At 57.6% G+C, this 13,536-nt stretch overlaps 4 protein-coding genes across 4 annotated transcripts; 3 read left to right on the top strand and 1 right to left on the bottom strand.

The window, feature by feature from the left end:
• Positions 1-45: 45 nt before the first annotated feature.
• Positions 46-3,203, top strand: CMQ_8304 (exosome complex exonuclease exoribonuclease; the record flags this gene model as incomplete). Its single annotated transcript, XM_014315845.1, has 2 exons — positions 46-241; positions 307-3,203. The coding sequence occupies 2 exons, from the start codon at positions 46-48 to the stop codon at positions 3,201-3,203; spliced, it is 3,093 nt and encodes a 1,030-aa protein (XP_014171320.1).
• A 119-nt stretch (positions 3,204-3,322) lies between these two features.
• Positions 3,323-6,260, bottom strand: CMQ_8288 (transcription factor; the record flags this gene model as incomplete). Its single annotated transcript, XM_014315829.1, has 6 exons — positions 3,323-4,254; positions 4,317-4,536; positions 4,603-4,686; positions 4,753-4,962; positions 5,028-5,075; positions 5,127-6,260. The coding sequence occupies 6 exons, from the start codon at positions 6,258-6,260 to the stop codon at positions 3,323-3,325; spliced, it is 2,628 nt and encodes an 875-aa protein (XP_014171304.1).
• A 2,030-nt stretch (positions 6,261-8,290) lies between these two features.
• On the top strand, positions 8,291-9,382 carry CMQ_8069 (arylesterase monooxygenase; the record flags this gene model as incomplete). The annotated part of the gene is made up of 1 exon (XM_014315610.1): positions 8,291-9,382. The coding sequence occupies one exon, from the start codon at positions 8,291-8,293 to the stop codon at positions 9,380-9,382; it is 1,092 nt and encodes a 363-aa protein (XP_014171085.1).
• A 2,446-nt stretch (positions 9,383-11,828) lies between these two features.
• Positions 11,829-13,460, top strand: CMQ_8105 (ectomycorrhiza-induced ankyrin-domain nacht-domain containing protein; the record flags this gene model as incomplete). Its single annotated transcript, XM_014315646.1, has 1 exon — positions 11,829-13,460. One exon carries the CDS (start codon positions 11,829-11,831, stop codon positions 13,458-13,460), a length of 1,632 nt encoding a protein of 543 aa, XP_014171121.1.
• Between the last annotated feature and the right edge of the window lie 76 nt (positions 13,461-13,536).

Raw genomic sequence — 13,536 nt, 5'->3', positions numbered from 1 at the left:
AAAGACGAGCAAAGCAGCTGCAGAGACGCAAGGCGAGCCTCGACGATGGCGACACTCAAGAGATCTGCGCCTGACGGGCTATTTGAATCGAACATCTCGAGCAAGACGTTTGTACGGACGACGCGCAGTGGAAAGGTGCAAAAGATTGTACGCGAGGTGTATTTACGACAGGACATCCCATGTTCGTCTCAGCTCTGCCAGACGTGTCTGGAGACGGCGCCGCGAGACGCCTCCGGCAATGGTGTGTTTTTCATTTTGTTTCTTGCCCTGGCCGGTACGAAATCATGCTGATGTGATCCTGTCTAGTGGCACCGTTTGTGCTCAAAGAGCGGCCGGCGGGCACGAAGACGTACCCCCAGGGTCACTACCTGGTGCCGGACACGAACGCTTTCCTGACGGGAATGGATCTTTTTGAGCACACGGCAGCGTTCTACGACGTGGTGGTGCTGCAGGTGGTGCTGGAGGAGGTGCGCAACCGGTCGCTGCCGCTGTACAACCGGCTGGTGGGCCTGACACGCAGTGAAGAGAAGCGGTTCTACGTCTTCTTCAACGAGTTTCGGCTGGAGACACACGTTGGACGTGAGGCAGGCGAGTCGATCAACGACCGCAACGACCGGGCGGTGCGGCGGGCGACGCGGTGGTACAGCGACCATGTGGCTGAGGCAGCAGCCAAGAGCAGACAGACGGCACCGGCAGTGGTGATGATCAGCAACGACCGCGGCAATCTGGAGAAGGCGCGGGCAGAGGGGCTGGTGGCAAGCTCGCTGGCAGACTACGTGCGAGGGTTGGAGGGAGAGACGGCCGACGTGCTGCTGGACATGATCCCCGAGGCACAGGACATCAGCGTGGCCGAGCAGGCGGACGAGAAGAAGAGCCGGCGCCACCTGTACCCGGAGTATCTGACGCTTTCGCGGATGATGACGGGGGTCAAGAGTGGGCTGCTGCACCAAGGGCCATTCAGCGTGTCACCGTACAACTACCTGGAGGGGTCAGTGCGGGTGGCAGGGTTTCCGAAGCCGTTGCTGGTGCTGGGGCGGGAGTCGATCAACCGGGCAGTGGACGGCGACGTGGTGGTGGTGGAGGTGCTGCCGCGGGATCAGTGGAAGGAGCCATCGACGAAGATGATTGACGAGGCAGCACTGACGAAGAACGAGAGCGCGGAGACGGCAGGCGAGGATGCTGAGGACGAGACGACAGCAGCAGCAGCAGCAGCAGACGGGACGGCATCAGCACGCGAGCGCAAGGCGCTACAAGAGGAGGCACGACGGACGCAAAAGGGCGAGGCGCAGGTAGAGCCGACGGCACGGGTGGTGGGAGTGGTGCGACGCAACTGGCGGCAGTTTGTGGGTCACGTGGATCAGACGTCGGTGTCGGTATCTTCGCTGAGCGCGAGCGGCGGACAGGGACGCAAGCAGGAGACGGTATTTGTGATGCCGATGGACAAGAAGCTGCCGAAGATGCGACTGCGGACACGACAGGCCGGGACGCTGGCAGGCAAGCGGATCCTGGTGGCGATGGACGCATGGGACCGCGACTCTCGGCATCCGGTGGGCCACCTGGTGCGGGCGCTGGGCGAGCTGGAGACGAAGGCGGCCGAGACAGAGGCATTGCTGCTGGAGTACGACGTACAGTACCGTCCGTTTCCGCGCACGGTGCTGGACTGTTTGCCGGCCGAAGGCCACGACTGGCGGGTGCCAGCAGACAAGGAGACGGCAGCTGGGTGGAAGAACCGGGAGGACCTGCGCGAGCTGCTGGTGTGCAGCATTGACCCGGAGGGCTGCCAGGACATTGACGACGCGCTGCACGCGAAGCGGCTGGCGAACGGCAACTGGCAGGTGGGCGTGCACATTGCGGACGTGTCGCACTTTGTGCAGGCAGGCAGTGCAATGGATGCGGAAGCGAGTGTCCGGGGCACGACGGTGTATCTGGTGGACAAGCGGATCGACATGCTGCCGATGCTGCTGGGCACGGACCTGTGCTCGCTGCGGCCGCGGATCGAGCGGTTTGCCTTTTCGGTGCTGTGGGAGCTGACGGACACGGCCGAGGTGGTGGACGTGCGGTTCTGCAAGTCGGTGATCCGCTCGCGCGAGGCTTTCAGCTACGAGCAGGCGCAGCTGCGGATCGATGACGCCAGCCAGCAGGACGAGCTGACGACGGGCATGCGGGCCCTGCTGAAGCTGTCGCGGCTGCTGCGCCAGCGCCGCATGGATGCAGGTGCCCTCAGCCTGTCATCGCCTGAGGTCAAGGTGCATCTGGAGTCGGAGACGGCCGACCCGCTGGACGCGAACAGCGGCACGACGGTCGAGGCCAAGGCGCTGCTCGACACTAACTCGCTCGTCGAGGAGTTCATGCTGCTGGCCAACACGGCCGTGGCTGCCCGCGTCTACGAGGCCTTTCCACAGACGGCGATGCTCCGTCGCCATGCGGCGCCACCAGCCGCCAGCTTTGACGAACTGTCTCGTCAGCTGCACGTGACTCGTGGTTTGAAGCTGCAACATGACTCGTCACGTGCTCTGGCCGACTCGCTCGATGCCTGTGTCGATAATGACGAGCCCTTTTTCAACACGCTCGTGCGTATCCTGGCGACCCGCTGCATGACGGCGGCCGAGTATTTTCCAGCCGGCGCGCTGGCCCAGCCCGAGTTCCGTCACTACGGTCTGGCCACGCCCATCTACACGCACTTCACGTCGCCGATCCGCCGCTACGCCGACCTGGTCGTGCATCGACAGCTGGCCGCGGCCATTGGCTTCGATGCCGACGGCGCCGGTGTTGGTCGCCACACACGTGGCCGGCTTGCTGCCGTCTGCCGCAACATCAATGCTCGCCACCGCAACGCCCAGCTGGCTGGCCGCGCCAGTATCGCCTACTATGTCGGCCAGGCCGTGCGCGGCCGTGAGACCATTGCCGACGGCTTCGTCCTGCGCGTCTTCAGCAACGGCTTCGTCGTGCTTGTTCCCCGCTTCGGCATCGAGAGCCCCATCCGGCTGCGCGACCTCGCCGTGCCCGAGCCGGCTGCCGACTTTGACGCCGACACATACGTCCTCCAGACAGCCATGTGTGCCTCTGGCAAGGACGGCCCCGATGGCCCGGCTACTGTGCCCGTCACCATCCGGCTGTTCCAAAAGGTCACCGTGCGGATCACGGACCACAAGGACGAGACGACCGGTAAGCGCAGCGCACGCATGACGCTAGTGCAGGCGTGAAAGAGCTACATCGGACAGATACATAAGCGTATCCCTATAAGCGGGTATTTGATATGCATTTGCACTACTCCGTACATTGAAATTACATGGTATACAACAGTCGTACAGCACCCGTGCATCTACTGCCCGCTGCCATCCCGGAACCGTGACGGGATCGCCGGCACTGGTGGCACCGTGCAGTCCAACGCTGGGATCGAGAGCCCGTACGCCTCCGTGTGGCCCTCGCGGTCGTGCTGGTCCATCTCGACCCGAATGCTGACGTCGAGACTGCCGTCGTTGAGCCGGCCATGCAGCGGCCCGGCGGCCCGGTGTTTGGTCCCGGCGCCCTCCTCGCCTGCGTGCAGCGGCCGGTGTCCATTGCCGTGGCGACCAGACGCCGACCGTGTAGCTGGCCGTGACCGTGTGCTGGTGGCCGACGCGCTGTAGCCAGCGCTCGAGCCGGGCGGAACGGACGAGTTGTCGCCGTTGGTCGCGTTGGTCGCATTAGTCGCATTGGTTCCGTTGGCCGGCATCGTCGATGGCGAGCTGCCCCGGCCTCCGGGCACCCAGTTGCTGTTGGCCGTTTCGGCCTCGGCCACCCCCTCGTTGTGCGGCGAGTTTTCCGTGATGATGGCAAAGTTGCGGCTCGGCATGGTCACCTGGTTGTGTGAGGCCGTCCGCGTGGCCGTTCCGGGGTCCTTGTCAAAGAGCCGGAACAGGGTCTCGTCCGTGGCCTCGTTCAGGTGGTGGATCTTGTTGCGCCGTGCCAGCAGATTCGCTATCGCTGCCGGCGGTGGCTTGTTCGTGATCGCCGACGACACCACGTTGATCATGAACCGGTGGTCCTGCTCGGCTGCCACCCGCAGCGACGGGTTCGAGTAAAACCGGCCCAGCGCCGCCAGGTGCACGTCGCCGCCTAGAATCGTGATCCGCACCGAGTGCGCCGCGCTCACCGTCTGCAGCCGCTCCACAAACCCGCTGCGCTCCTTCTTGTGCGTCCGCGCCGTGTAGTGGTCGTCCAGGTCGTCCAACAGGTCCACGCTGCCGTCAAAGTAGTTGAAGAAACCACCGCCTGTCTGTCAGCACAACTGCTTCGCATCCGTCTTCCTTCTGTCCTTCTGATCATCCACGTACCAAAGCCAAATCGACGGTTCATAAACTTCATCGGACCCATCACGGGGCTGTTGAACACGTTCTCCAGCCAGGTCAGGCGCGGATACGCAATCGGAATCCCCAGCAGCAGAATCAGATGGCGCACCGGCTCGCCTGCCGCTGCCGCTGCCTTGAACTCCTTGTCGACCCGGTCGAAGATCTGGTCGTACGTCTCTGGGTAGTTGACCTGGTGCCGAGTTCGCTGTGCGTGTGCGTGTCAGTCAGCCAGATATCAGGCCAAGACCACCAGTATCTCCGTCTGTCTTACCTCGGTTCGCGCATCAATGCCCAGGAAGGCCATCCGAGCTCCCAGCTTCGCATACATGTTGTGCGAGTGCTCCGCCACATACGGCTGCGCATGTCAGTTCTGCCCTTGTCCCTGTACCGGCTCTTTGTCTTCTCGCCTGCTTCTACTTACCCCTGGCTTCGATCCGATAATGTAGCCGGACTCAATCATCGCAGGCGCCACATACGTGTCGACCAGCTGTGCCGGGTCTTCCGCGTGGCCATTGGCCTGTGGTACTCCCACATGAGGTGCATCTGAGGTGAACGTCGATGGCGGTGGCGGCAGATGGTGCTGGAACAGCATGTAGTACTTATGGGCGGACCCGCCAATGCCCCGGAATACCTGTCAGGCCTTGTCAGAGGGGACAGCTGAAATGTGGCTGAAATGTGGCGTATATGGCTGCTTACGTCACACTTCATGAACTCGTTCACATAGGAGCCAAAGCCATCAATAATCTGGTTGGTGTCAGCATAAGGAAGTAGGAGTGAGAGACAAGCTGAACACACGTCATGGTCGTCCCAGATGTTCAGCTGGGCAATCTGGCCGTTGGCCGTGGCGAACGGTTCTGTCGAGTACCAGCGGATGTAGTTGTTGAGGTAGTAATCGTCGCACTTCTTGCGCAGGCTCTCAGGAAACAGGAACTCGCGTCGCTTCTTGGGGTTACCAATGGCCGTCCACTCATGCAGCGGCCCGTTGACGCGGATCCCGTCGTTGTAGATCTGGTCGCCGCCACCGATCATCACGTGGAATGCCGCCTTGCTATGGTGCCGCAACACGTCGTTCCACAGCGCCGGGCCGCTCCAGGCCTCTTCGTCCGTGCCAACGCTGAAGCCGTTGCACGAGAAGAAGAGGATGCGCATCGACTCGCTGGCCGCCGGTACCGAGAACACGCTCGTTTTCGGCTTCGTCGCGCTGGCAAATTGCAGTCCCGGCAGGCTGTACTGCCACCGCGTCTCGGTTGCGCGCAGTCGCACCGACAGATTGAAGCGCCAGAATGTGGCGCGCGGGTCCGAGTAGAGGCAGATGCCGCGCATCTCCTTCTGGCCGCCCGCCTCGGCTGTCGCTTCGCCCGTCCCATCGGCTGGGCCAAATACTAGCGTCGGTGATGTCGCCGGCAGCGTCTTGCCACCACCGCGCGTCACCACCAGCACGCTGCCGATCCAATTGTCGCCCTCGGTACGCCTGTAGTTGAGCAGTGGCCCCACGACAATCTCATTGCTGCCCCCCGCGGCAGACTGACCTGCGCTCCCGCTTCTGCTTTCCACGTCGGCTGCCGCTGTCGGCACCACAATGGGCGTGAATTTGCCTCCACCCGCCGCAGAGTCGCTTCTGTTGCGATAGCTGCTGGCGCTGCTAGCAACACCGGCAGCACCTGCAGCTGTGTCGGTCGGTGTCACGCGCGAGGCGTTCAGAAAATCGCGTAGATCGCTGGTGTTGCCGCGCGGGTCCTCGTCGTCGCGTGGCGCGGCAGCATGGCGCGCAAATGCGGGAGACTCCTGGTGTCGCCAGCGGTTGGCCGACGCATAGGGGTTATGGACGCCCTCGCTGTTCGGCACCTGCTCGCCGTTGTCTTCATCGCTGTCGCCGGCATCATGGTGATGGCTGTGCAGGTGCAGATTGTGATGGTGGCCCTCTGCCATGGTGACTGGAGGCTGGGGTGTTGCAATCGACGGCTAGCTGTCGGTGTGCGTGCTCGCTGTTGTCGTTCCGGCGAGTTGGAAGACGAATTGGGTGTGGAATGAGGAGTGGTCGGGCTTTGTCGTCAGGGAAAATATCACAGTTTTATCACGACGTATTGTGGTGACAAGAACGGCGCGTGTCTAGGAATGTTTCAGTGTTTCGCAGGAACAAAATGTCGTAAGACGCGTTCTGACACCACAGGACAAAGCCGTTCTGCAGAGAATGCACAGAGCAGCCTTGGCAGGAAGTGGTAGGGGGTCGAACAGAGTCAATCCAACCAGTGAAGTTGGCCGGTGGGTCGACTTGTGGGATTCGAGTCGAGTAAATACGTCGTAGTGCGGCGCGAGGGGGGGTTGGGGGCTCTGCCGTGGCTGCCTTGGCGCAAAAGGATCTCAATGGCGCACGCGATGGCAGGGAGAAATGAGGCAGCTGAAAGGGCCAAGGCAGCGCAAGACGGGAGGCGAAAAAAGAAGAAGAAGCCGAAAAAGAGCTGGATTAGGGCGACTTGGCCAGCAGACACAACTGTACAAAGTATGTTGTCAGGGATATGTAATTTCATTATTTGCTGCCCGCCGTACGGGAAGGAGCGATCGTTCTTGGCAGGACCCACTTTCCCAGAGCTAATCATGGTGCTCGCAAAAGCATCGCGTAAGATATGTGCTCATGGTGTGCGCAGCCACAGGATGCTAGCATTGCCACAATGGGGACTTATCAATATGGCTCGGAATTGAGTCCTCGATTCAAAGAGGTCGAGGCGCGAACTGTCGTCTGGTCGTCGTCCTGCTCTCCGCATTTTTTTCTTCTTTTTTTTTCGGGGCCTCCTGCCACATGGCGCTAGCATTACGGAGTGGGTCTGACAGAAATATGCAGCGTTGCTGTGCTACGGTAGGTATGGAGTACATTTGGCTGCACCAAAGTTCGGTTACATTTTATCAGACGAGCTGGACAACCCACGGTGGATCATGTTCGACGTCCCTGTACATAAATGCCATGATGCGGTCACCATTGAGCCTCTAGGCTTAAACCGAGGCTGAGTTGAGAAGAAATGCTAGATGAAACATGTACGAGCTACAGGCTGGAGAATCTTCCCAACATTTAAGCACTTTGTACCGGATCAGTGACGACAAGCTATCCTGGTCTCAGCAGCAAAGATACCATCTATCAGTAACTTTCCGAGGTTGATTTTTCTGTCAGAAGACGACGATGGCTTCGAGCCAAGGGACGCGCCGACCCAAGAACTTTGACCGCCTTAGACAAGCAGGAACCTGCAGATATCCTGCCATGATTGGGCGCCACGTTGGCAACACCCTTGTCGCTACCGAGAACCGCAAGAGATAGCCTGGGTCCCCAATGCTGTACCTGGTGACCGTTCCCCACGGAGTTCCGTGCTCGGGACTGGTTGGGGGCGGTGTCAATATCCACTAACTACCCATGCGTATTTTAGTCTCCCATATCAGATGCCCACAATTTGACGGAATTCGCGTCCTTGTACTCTGTGCCGAGTACCAGTGAACGAGAAGGCAATGCACGGTAAAATCCGATAGGAAGTCGATATGTGGAGGGCTATAAGCTCAATGCCATGCATCCAGCTGAGACTGATAACGACTCTCCCGTTCTCTCTCCTTCTCCTTCGAATCTGCCGCCATTCCAACCAAAAGATACTCCGCAACCCGACTTATGCAACTTGTGGGGTAGAAGTCTATTAGTGTGCGGGGTACTCCTCAACTGGGATATGCAGTAGGTGGACTTCGTACCCTATTCTGCTTCGTACGAGGTCTGAGGCTAGCTGAAGCTGCCATGGGGCGTATCTAGCAGCAATAATGTCCTCGTAACGGGCGCCCCAAGACCCCGAAAGCCGAAAGGAGAAGTGTAAAATGGCTTCTGCGCATACAAAGAGTCTGCCTTCCACCCGTTGCTCTCGACTTGTGCTGCATATCGACCACCCATTGTTTCTTCTTTAACTTGCCCATCACATTACACATAATTCAAAATGTACGATCCCGAGTACCTCAAGGTCATTGAACCCATGGTCAAAGCAGCTGCTGCGAACCCGCCGCCACAGCCGACGAACTGCCTTGAGGTGAGGGCCGTGTTTGAGGCCCTGATCACTCATCTGCACCCGTCGTCCGTCAAGCGGTCCTTTCGCGAGACGCGCATCGATGTGCCTGGCCGCAACGGCCATGTCGTGCCGCTGTACCGCTTCGCCACGGCCGAGCAGCTGGCCCGCGGCCAGAACAAGCCACAACCGGCCGTGCTGTATATTCATGGCGGCGGTATGATCTGCGCCACCGTCCCCCTCTACTCGGACACGCTGGCCCGCCAGACCGCCGAGTTTGACGTCCAGCACTTTGCCGTCGACTACCGCCGCGCGCCCGAGGCCTCTGCCACCGACCTGATGGACGACTGCTACGCTGCCTTGGCCTATATGTCCGGCCACGCGGCCGAGCTTAAGATTGACCCGGCGCGCATCGCCATCGCCGGCGACTCGGCTGGCGGCGGGCTCGCAACCGGCCTCGCTCTTATGGCCCGCGATCGCGCTCTGCAGCCTCCACCGGCCAAGCTGATCGCCATCTATTCTATGCTCGATGACCGCACCGTCCAGCGCCACCCGCCCAAGGGCGCCGCCGGCTTCGCACCGCCCGGCACCAGCATCGCCGACGACGATGCCTGGCCTAAGAGATCTGCGCTTACCTGGAACACCGAGATGAACGCTATGGGCTGGGCAGCCTATCTTGGCTTTGGCAGCCCGGGCAAGGATGGCCCAATCGAGGCGGCCTCGGCCCTTATTAAGGCGACAGCATCGTCATCTCCCGTGGCCCTGCCCTCATCCATCACTCCCTACTCCGTTCCTGCCCGGGTCGACAACCTGGCTGGCCTGCCCAGCACTTACATCGAGATCGGCTCGCTCGACCTCTTCGCTGAGGAGGCCGTCGCGTTTGCCGCCAAGCTGCTGCGCGACAACGTCGACGTCGAGCTCCGCCTACTGTCCGGCCTGCCTCACGCCTACGATCTAATGGCCCCCGCGGTGACCGCCGTAAAGGCAGCCCGTGAGACGCAGAAGCGAGCGTACAACAGCTTCTAATTTTGTCTTGAATGGCTGTAGCGAGAAGAAAGGGATAAACTTCAATGATCGAGGTCTCTGGAAAGAGGTAATGTGATTTAGCCGCTAAGAATGAAGATCGAATTGTTTGCTTTAGACAAGTTGTGAATAGAGAATTTGTAGATTTTCGTTCTAGTATTGCGAATTTGGCTGCCGACGTTTGGTCGTGAATTGCGGTGAGGGCATAACACGTTACTGCAAAGCCGTTTATAGAGCGCTGTTACAAAATGTGTGTGGAGAAAAGCACGAGTTTATACGGAGTAGATAGGGACGGAATACTGTAGAGCACAACGTTGCTTCCATCTATTGCCCGGAAATATAGCTATTATGTCAGAGACTTCGGGTTTGTCTCGTCTTCTGTACAGAGTAATTAGGCCTCCTCATTCTTCGCTAAACTACAGCAAGGGCCGAAAATGGAGAATCGCTTTATTAATTGCTTGGCCCACACGCCTTCTGCGGACCCTCAGCTCTCTGTCCTCTTTGTTGTCGACGAAAACGAAGGAGCAGAGAACCTTTAAAGCCTGTGCGAAGCACAATCCTTCGGGGCTAACGCTTTACAAGCTACAAGACTTGTTTAATACAGACTAAGCTCTTCGATAACCAGCAGACGCAAAGCCAGGCACATGGCCCTTTGGATTTATATTAGACAATAAGACGTTGTCGAACTTCAGCGACGTCTTTCTTGCCGAATGGCTCGCCTTAAAGTTGGCCGGTGACTTCCATTACACCAATGATATGATCCTCCAGCGAGAACATAGGCTTCGATGAGTTTCTCTACACAGTGCTGCCGTAAAATATTGCGAAGAACTGCTCAAGTAAATTGCCGTATTTGTAGGCACTACAGTTTTCAGCATCACTTTTCCGAGAAATGCTTACAGCTGACTGCGCACACAAAGGACCTATATAAGGCCGTTTTATAACTAGGAACTTTACCCTTAAGTGTCGTTTATACTAGATATTGCGTCTAAATCCCAAGGTCCGCTTTTAAACAACAACACCGTTATACAAGCTACCTAGCCAAAGACCGGTCAGCATGCCCACATTCGCCGACTCGTCGACCTTGACCAAAAGCTCCTCGTGTCTCAGAGAAATTTACCGCAGTGCTCGCCGGCACCGCTTACGTGCAGGATTCTCGCCACGGCCGCGTGATTGGCTAGCAAACGCGGCAAGGGGACACCGATAGTTGCATTCTACGACAAAAAAAGCGTCCGAAGAATTAGTTCTTAACACATGATAGACGACTGCAGCGACAGGATCTAGTACGTATGCGGTACGTCTAGCTTGTTAAAGGACAGCTGGAATGTGTCAAAGCGTTAGTGATAATCGGTTGTAAGGGTGAGCGCGTTGGTAGGTCAATTAATATGGAGGCCCTCGATCAGATGGCGCATGCTGTAGTTAAATATTCTTGGAAACGCCGAGAGCGTTTCGCCGTGCCTGTTTTTAGTTTTCGTCCACTTAGTTAGAGGAATCCTTAGGTGCCATTAACAAGAGAGGGGAGCCCGGGCTTCTAACTGCTTACAATCTCTGTATCGACATCTTTCGGAGCAGACAGGAACGCCGGCATGGCCTAGGGGTCTTGGCAGAAAACGCTTTTACTGAAAGGGTCAGCAGCTGTGTGGCAAAGAAACATGAGGTAAGTAATGTTATGGGCTTGAACATTATACAGACACTGACCAGAAACAGAAAAAAACATACATAAGGGAAGATACTACTAAAGGTTATTCCACAACATGGTCGACGCCTGCAAACTAAACACTGGCTGCCATATCCATAGCCATCGTCGAGAAGAAGTGGCGCAGAAACCGGTCTTTGGATAGCTGCACGGGGGCTAACTCGTGCATTAGCCGCACCATCTCAACGCGTCGGTACGGCATACCGACACTCTGATGAAGGCTTCGTCGAGCCGCTGAAACTTGGCCGTGAAAAGCGTTTCGGCATGCCGGTGGGCATCATTAGTTGCGAAGACATCTACTTTGAAATCGGTGATTTTCGAGAAGGCGATGGTGGGGTTTAGCTATTAATGCTTAAATTTAGACTAAGCTAGAACTGGTCGTGTACCCATTCTGTCGCTTTATAAGGATTTGTATGTCCTTACCCGTACATCATCCCGCTTATCTGTGTGCTCTTTTAGGCTATATGCCAACAGTAATCCCATACAAGCGTTAAAGTGGATATACTCCGTACTACTCCGTAACCTTAGACGCTACGCACTTTTCTTGCTATAACTACAATGTAAGCACAATCAACGGTTAGGTTGAAGGCCGGTTTCTTAAAGGGATTAGCGTATTGTCCAGCCAATCAAGATCTATTTCCCCGCCTACAGATGTTTACAGCCTAGGAACCCTCATTCTTGAACTTAAGCTCTAGTGGCCCAATTTAGTACACCACAACGACCTGTTACATCGTGGTTGAAGCACCACAGCATAGGATGGATTCTCTATCTACAGAGCTCTTGTACGAAATCAACGAGCTGCTGCCACGTCATGCGATTTCACAGCTGTGTCGTGTCAACCGCCGCTGTTGCGCCGATCTACAACCGTTACTCTTCCGGCTCCATGGCTATCCAAACGACTGGAATGGCCCGTCGGCCGTGTTCTGGGCGGTCAATATAGCTAATGCCAGCGATTGTGCGTCACAGACACTGGCACTGACCGTGCTTGCCAAGGTAGAAGCCTTTTGCCGCATTGGGCCGGGTGATTTGGATCGCAGCTTTAGCCGTCGGAACTGCGACGTCGACGTTTGGACCGTCCGTCGGAGCCGCTGTAAATCTCCCTTGTATGGAGACCGCACCAAGGAATGGCCGGCTGAAGTAGGAAGGCACGCGTCTTTCAACCCGCTGCACCTGGCTGCCTACAAGGGTCTGGACAGCATCGTGGCTTGGCTGCTGGCACACGGTGCTGATGTCAATGCGCTCATCGAAGCCACTCCACACAACGCCCTTGTCCCAGCGGTCGTGGCCAACCGTGCCTCTACTGCGCTACTCCTTCTAGCACATGGGGCCAACCGGGCTATCGACATGTCCTATAATGGCTTTGCGTTTGACAATAGTGGCAGACCTCGGTATACTAGCTGGTACAAGCCGGCCGTTACAACACTGGCGGCTGCCCTGGGATACGAGGCTATGGCTGAGAAGCTGATGGACTCTGGCTTTGTGCCGGCCGCTGGCCCGAGCGAGATGCTGTACATCTACGCACAAAATGGCCATAGTCGTCCGGCATTTGTTGCCAATCTGGTGCATCGCGGTGCGGAGGCGTCGCCACGCATGTTCCTTCATCTGGTCAACAAGGATCGCTATAATTGGTCAAAACTGCCTCTGGCGTTGCTCGAAGCCATGCCGCTAGACAGCCCTTTTCTCACACAGACGGGAACATCCACCTTTCCCCAGCAGACCGTCCGGGAAATCACGGAAAGCTTTCAGAGAGAGTTTTATTTTACAGACTTTCACGAAAACCACTACGACCGCGAGTACTTCACGACCGACATCGGGCTAGTGCAGCGTGCACTGCGCCGTCTGCTGATGTTCCGTGGTGTCGACATCGATACCTGTGGACGGTCGCTCTGGCGGCAGTCGTCTTACCAGGCGCCTGACTATGCGCTAATCAGGAACTTGCTGCCTCCATTCCTTGAGGCCGGCATGGATGTTCAATGCATGCGCAAGGACGGCTGTCAGGACGAGTTTCTTGGAGCAGCAAGCATCAGGAAGGTGCCGGATGACCTGCTGGAACTCGCCAGCCGCTACGGCTGCGCGCAGTGCACAAATAGCGTCGCCATGCAGCTGGATGTCGTCTCGCTTCTTCTGCAGCACGGCGCACTGATCTCGGCGGCTACGCGTGAGCAGGCACTAAGAGATCACCCGATAGGCCCGAGCGCCTACACGACTGTTGGCCGGTCGGGCTGGTCCGTCCAGCTCTGCAACACTTTTTTGGAGCACTGCTGCAGCACGCCCGAAGAGAAGCAGAGGGAGGACATGCGGGATTTCTTGGCGTTCTACAGAGAGAAGACCAAAAGAGTATCTATTGCCAACATGGCAAATATACCAGGAACTGGGGTCTCCCACTGAAGCCTATACGGAGAAGCGGAAGCTAGATTGGGGGAAAGGGAAGTAAACCATCAAGGTTCATAGACGGTTAATTTTA

The sequence above is a fragment of the Grosmannia clavigera genome, assembly GCF_000143105.1.
Source record: "Grosmannia clavigera kw1407 unplaced genomic scaffold GCSC_161, whole genome shotgun sequence".
Classification (NCBI taxonomy): Eukaryota; Fungi; Ascomycota; class Sordariomycetes; order Ophiostomatales; family Ophiostomataceae; genus Leptographium; species Leptographium clavigerum.
The sequence above is the reverse complement of the archived record's forward strand: the minus strand, read 5'-3'. Positions and strand labels throughout refer to the sequence as shown.